Source organism: Tupaia chinensis, unplaced genomic scaffold, assembly GCF_000334495.1.
Source record: "Tupaia chinensis unplaced genomic scaffold, TupChi_1.0 Scaffold000394_1, whole genome shotgun sequence".
Taxonomy (NCBI): domain Eukaryota; kingdom Metazoa; phylum Chordata; class Mammalia; order Scandentia; family Tupaiidae; genus Tupaia; species Tupaia belangeri.
Genome location: NW_006159896.1, coordinates 1,939,878 through 1,944,670, shown reverse-complemented (window position 1 = coordinate 1,944,670; position 4,793 = coordinate 1,939,878). Strand labels below are relative to the sequence as shown.

The 4,793-nt window shown below is 58.4% G+C and overlaps 1 protein-coding gene across 2 annotated transcripts in view; it reads right to left on the bottom strand.

Moving 5' to 3' along the window:
- The window catches only part of SH2D3C (SH2 domain containing 3C), a 39,075-nt gene extending 35,023 nt beyond the window's left edge, over positions 1-4,052 (bottom strand). For both annotated transcript variants that reach the window (XM_014590008.2, XM_006154070.3), the window contains exons 1-2: positions 3,858-4,052; positions 1,316-1,802 (exon numbers count right to left, since the gene is read on the bottom strand). In XM_014590008.2, the coding sequence (XP_014445494.1) occupies positions 1,316-1,802; positions 3,858-3,894 (524 nt within the window). In that variant the 5' untranslated portion in view covers positions 3,895-4,052. The remainder of the gene's footprint in view (positions 1-1,315; positions 1,803-3,857) is intronic.
- Between the last annotated feature and the right edge of the window lie 741 nt (positions 4,053-4,793).

Genomic DNA, 4,793 nt, shown 5'->3' with positions numbered 1-4,793 from the left:
TTTTGGAGAGATTTTATTTCGCTATAGGGCGTGTGTGCTCGCCAGACAGAGACATAGAGACAGAAAGCGAGAAATCACCCCCCAGGGTGGATGGTCACGCCGCAATCCCTTCTCCTCCATTCTCCTCTCGGGATCTTGGGCACGGACGTGCCCGGTGTGAGTTTTAAGCCACCGGGTCCAGGGAGCGAACCGCGGTTGACTACGTGGGAGTCCAGCGACATAGCCAATACGCTAACTGCTGGTTCCCCAGGTATGGTATTTTTTAATCTTTGCGCCCACCCTATAAGGCAGGCATGATTGTTATGCCCATTTATCAGATGAGAAACTGAGGCTCAGAGAGGGGAACGGACTTACCAAGGTCATACAGCCGTAAGAGGCAGAGTCTGGACTGGCTCCCCTCCGCCTCTTTCCAGTGCTCCCCACTAAATGGGGTCCGGACTCACAGGCTGTGCTTGGTCTCTCAGAGAAAAGGCACTCAGGAAAGGTCCTAGGACTGGTGGTAGAGTTGCCCTCGCCCAGCTGGCTTTTTCTCTTTGTTTCAACGGGCACATCTGAGTGGTGTGTGTAGACTAAGGCTCTGAGGACTGAAAAGCTGGGGGCTCTCCTGTGTCAGGGTGGAGAGGGCTCTCAGGTGTGTGACGCGCTGCGCCCTAAGGTATAGCAGGTGGTGGGTACAATGTGGTAGGTGAGTGGACACGGGAGCCGGCAGATGGCGGCCCTGATGGCCTTGGCTGAGTCTGTTTACCCGCCTGTAACGGGGACTGGGCAAAGAATCTTCTATGCAGTTTCCAGGGAGGTAACATTCATTTCAATATGCGGTAAAAAGGGCACTACTCCGTGCCACCACTGTTACCGCATAACTCAGCTCACCCTATAACCAAGCTGTCGAAGCGTGGACCGATGGTGGTGAGGGTTTCCAGGGACTGGGGTAGGGCCCCACCAGCAGCTGAGGGCTGCCGCTGGAGGCTGCCTAGGGCTCTGAGTCGGGTGGGTGCCAGTTTAAAGCTTGGCTCTGTCATCCGTAAGATGCCCAGCCTGCCTGGGGCAGATGACTTGGCCTTCCTGAATCTCAGTTTCCTCAGCTGTCATAGGGAAATTGCAACCATCTCTCCTGGCCAGCTCTCTTTTGAGGATTAATTAGAAGTGAAGGGTTTTAGCACAGTTTCTGGTTTATAGTGGGTGCTGGGTCAAGGCGAGGGCTTTTTAACCCAGGTGCGTGTGTTGGGGAGGGGTACTCTGTAGGGCGGTATTGGCCGGAAGCCGGAGATGCCAGCTCTGCAGGTCCTACCCTCACCTGCACCTGATGGGCACGTACCTTTCTGAGTGTGCATCTCTGGGAGCTACCTGCTCCTCTGTGTCCGCCACGGGGTCCTCAGGCTTTCTTGTGGGGTCCATCTCCACTGCTGAAGGGCCAGGTCCCGCTGCTGGAGTGTTCTTCAGGGGGCTGTTGGCCTTCACCACCACCTCCTTGGCTGCCTCCAAACCTGGGGGGTCGGGTAGACCTCGAAGTACCAGGTGAGGCTCAGGGCTCCCCTTCCGGGCTTGCTCCTGAGCCTGGTCTCGAGCCCGGTCCCGAGCCTTCTTGGTGTTGGGGCGAGGCATGGTTCCCATGTGGCTGTACATGTCACTGGAGCGGGCATAGGCGGGAGGGCTTTTGGGAACTGTCACCATGTCATCCTGGGTGGCCTCAAATGTGTCAGGCTCCAGCTGGGACTGAACACTGATGGGGGCCGAGGGCCGTCTCAGAGTGAAGGACCGAGGGAGGTTGGAGAGACTCCCAAAGCCCTTGAACTTGAAGAATTCTGGCAGGGGAGAAAGAGAGGGAGAGAAGTTAAGGGCAGCGCCAGCGTGATCATACAGCAGTGAGAGAGACCCGCAGTCCCACTCCGTGAGGGCCGGTAGGGCCACGCCCACGGACGTGGTACAGCATGGCGGCTCTGGGGTCACCCAGCCCTGGCCTTGGATCCTGGCTGTGACCTTAGGCAAGTCACTTGCCCTTTCTAAGCCCTGTTGTCCATAAGTAAAACAGCGGTCATAGCAGCAGTCCCCAGCCTTTTTGGCACCAGGGACTGGTTTCGTGGAAGACAGTTGTTCTATGGACCGGAGCTGGGAGGACGGTTTCCAGATGATTCAAGTGCATTACATTCATTGCGCATTAGTTGTATTATTATTACATCGCAACAGTAAGGACTGGGACCAATCTATGGCCTGGGGGTTGGGGGTCTCTGGATTATAGGATGCTCCCGCCATGGGCAGTGGGAGGATGGAAGAACATGTGAACGACATGCTCAGTGTGCTGCCGCACACCGAGTTTCCGTGAGCAGCGGGGACGGTGCCGGACACACATGCCTCGGCCTTTGTCAAACACGCAGCGCGGATTCCCGGCACATACCAGTGGCACAAGTTTCACCCCCATTTTCCAGATGAAGAGACCGAGACACAGCTGAGGCAGTGCAGTGACCCGTCCGAAGGTCACAGTGCTGATAGGGGAGGTGCGTGTGTGTGCATGTGTGCGTGCACACACCTGTGTGTTGGGCAGGAAGGCGGTGTGGGTGGGGTAAAATGAGGGGTTGTCTTGAGTCTGAGGGTCACACTCTGTGGTTCTCTCCTTCCTGTCAGCTGAGCCCAGGGTTCTGACTCTGCAGGCAGTGCTCGGGAGATACCATCTCCTTGTTTCCGCAGGGGTGCATGTGAGCTCGCTCCTCCCGCCCCAGCCGTGGGACTGTCCCTCCTCAAAGCCACCTGAATTCCTTCCAGCCTCCAGATGAGCAAAAAGGGAAAACCCTGGCATTTCCCGCTCCCGGGCACCTCCTCATTCTCACACTCAGGCTGGAATAGAGGTAGGGTGCCCTCGGTTGACAAGGGAGGCAGCTGAGGCCCAGAGAGGGGAAGGGACTGCCCAGGGCCACACAGCCAGGCCATGGCTGAGCTGGGCTGCTGGGCCAGGGCTCCAGAGCATCTTCCCAGTCGTGCCCATCCTCACTTGGTCTCAGCCTCTGCCTCCTGAGAAGTGCTGGCAGAAAATGCCGGTGTTCTGTTTTCAGACAGCTGTGCACGGACAGAAAGGGCTGGTGGCCAGAGGTAGGGCCATCCCTGCCTTCTTTCCTAGCTTCTGGTTCATCTCCTGGGCACCAGGGGTCTGGAGGAGATGATAGGGAGGGTCAGGAGGGAACATGGGGCCCAAGGTCCTGGACTGGGATGGAGCCCTGCTCTGCAGCCTGCAGGACCTGAGCCATCTCTGGGCCCCAGTATTTCTGTGTGTGGAATGCAGTCGCAATCTTTGCCCAGATCAGAGGAATCAGGGGACAGTAGATGTTTGCTGGGACCAGGAGGGGGCTGACTTGGGGAAACAGAAGGATGGGGGGATTGCCCCCTTACCCAGGAGCTGGTTCTGTTCTCCCTGGGCTCCTTCTCCACCCGAGTGTTAGGACACAGCCTCTCTGCTCCTGGGAACATGGGACAGACAGCATCCCGGCATTCCCCGTCCCTGCCTCCAGTACCCCCTAAGCTGAGGTCGAGTGTGGACCTAGGATCAGGGCAGGGTAATGGTGTGTGCAAAGTGCTCCCTGTCTAGCTGCAAGGCCAGGGTCAGAGATACGGCAGACTGGAGAGACGGAGAGGGTGGGGTGAAGAGAGACAGGAACAGAGAAGGGCAGAGAGACAAGAGCACAGAGCTGGAGAGCCCAGCCAGCCAGAGAGACAGACACTGACCCAAGGGACAGACAGATGCGACATGGGCATGCAGAAACAGAGACGGCTGCGGAGACGCAGAGGTGCACGGAAAGAGAAACAGAAAGGAGGCAGCGCTGGGGGGACAGATGCAGAGAGGACGAGGACCGCGGGGCGTGCGCACTCACTGAACTTTCTGCTGGCCTTCTTGGGCCCTTCCGTCATCTTGGCGAGTCGTGCAAAGCCTCCGGCCGGCCGGCAAGCAGGCCCTCGGGGCTCTGGACATCAAGGTTGAGGTGCCTTCCCCAGCTCCCCTTCCCCTTTCTCTCACCCTCTCACTGGCTTCCTCTGTGTATTTTTAAACCAGCGAAACTCCCACAGCCCCACCCTCTCCACCCTCTTGCAGGGGGCGGGTGCTTGGGCCTCCCCACTCCCAGCCCCTATGGGCTGTCTCCTGGGCCTCCGCAGCAGGGGGAAGGGGGCAAACCACAAGCCCGAGGGACCTGAATGTCCAGGGAACAAACCACGGGCTCTGGGAGTGGAGCCCACTGGGTTGGGGGCACTGGGGATCTGCCAGCAGCTGCCAGGGGCTGGCCAGTGGGCTGGGAGGCAAGGGGAGCCAGGCCTTCGTGCAGAGCAGGCCATGCTAAGTCCCAGCACCCAGGAGATGGACTGGCTATGGCAGATAAGAGAGTGCCATGGTTAGGCCTCCGGACTCAGGGTCACCCAGGCTCAAGTTCAAGTCTTGGCTGTCCATGTTGTCCCCATGTGATCTTGAACTAGAAAACTCACCTTCTTGGGCCTCAGCGTCCTCTCTGTGAGTGGGGCTCAGTGCTTGGTGCAGAGCCTGGCACTGAGCTGGGTGCCTGCTAAGGCAGCCTCCCCTTCCTGAGCCAGCATGACCATGCTATACTGTGCTATAACTTGGTCCACCATGCCCACTGACTGGAGAAGGGGAAACTGAGGCACGGAGGGATTGTTTTTTTCTCCCCCCAGGTCATGCAGTTGGGGGTGGTTACAACTTGCCCCTCCAGGTCCCCTGACCCACAGGCTGGCATTCCTCTACCCTACACACTCCCCTTGTGTCTGTGCACACGCGTGCTCACGTAGGCAGGACAGAGATG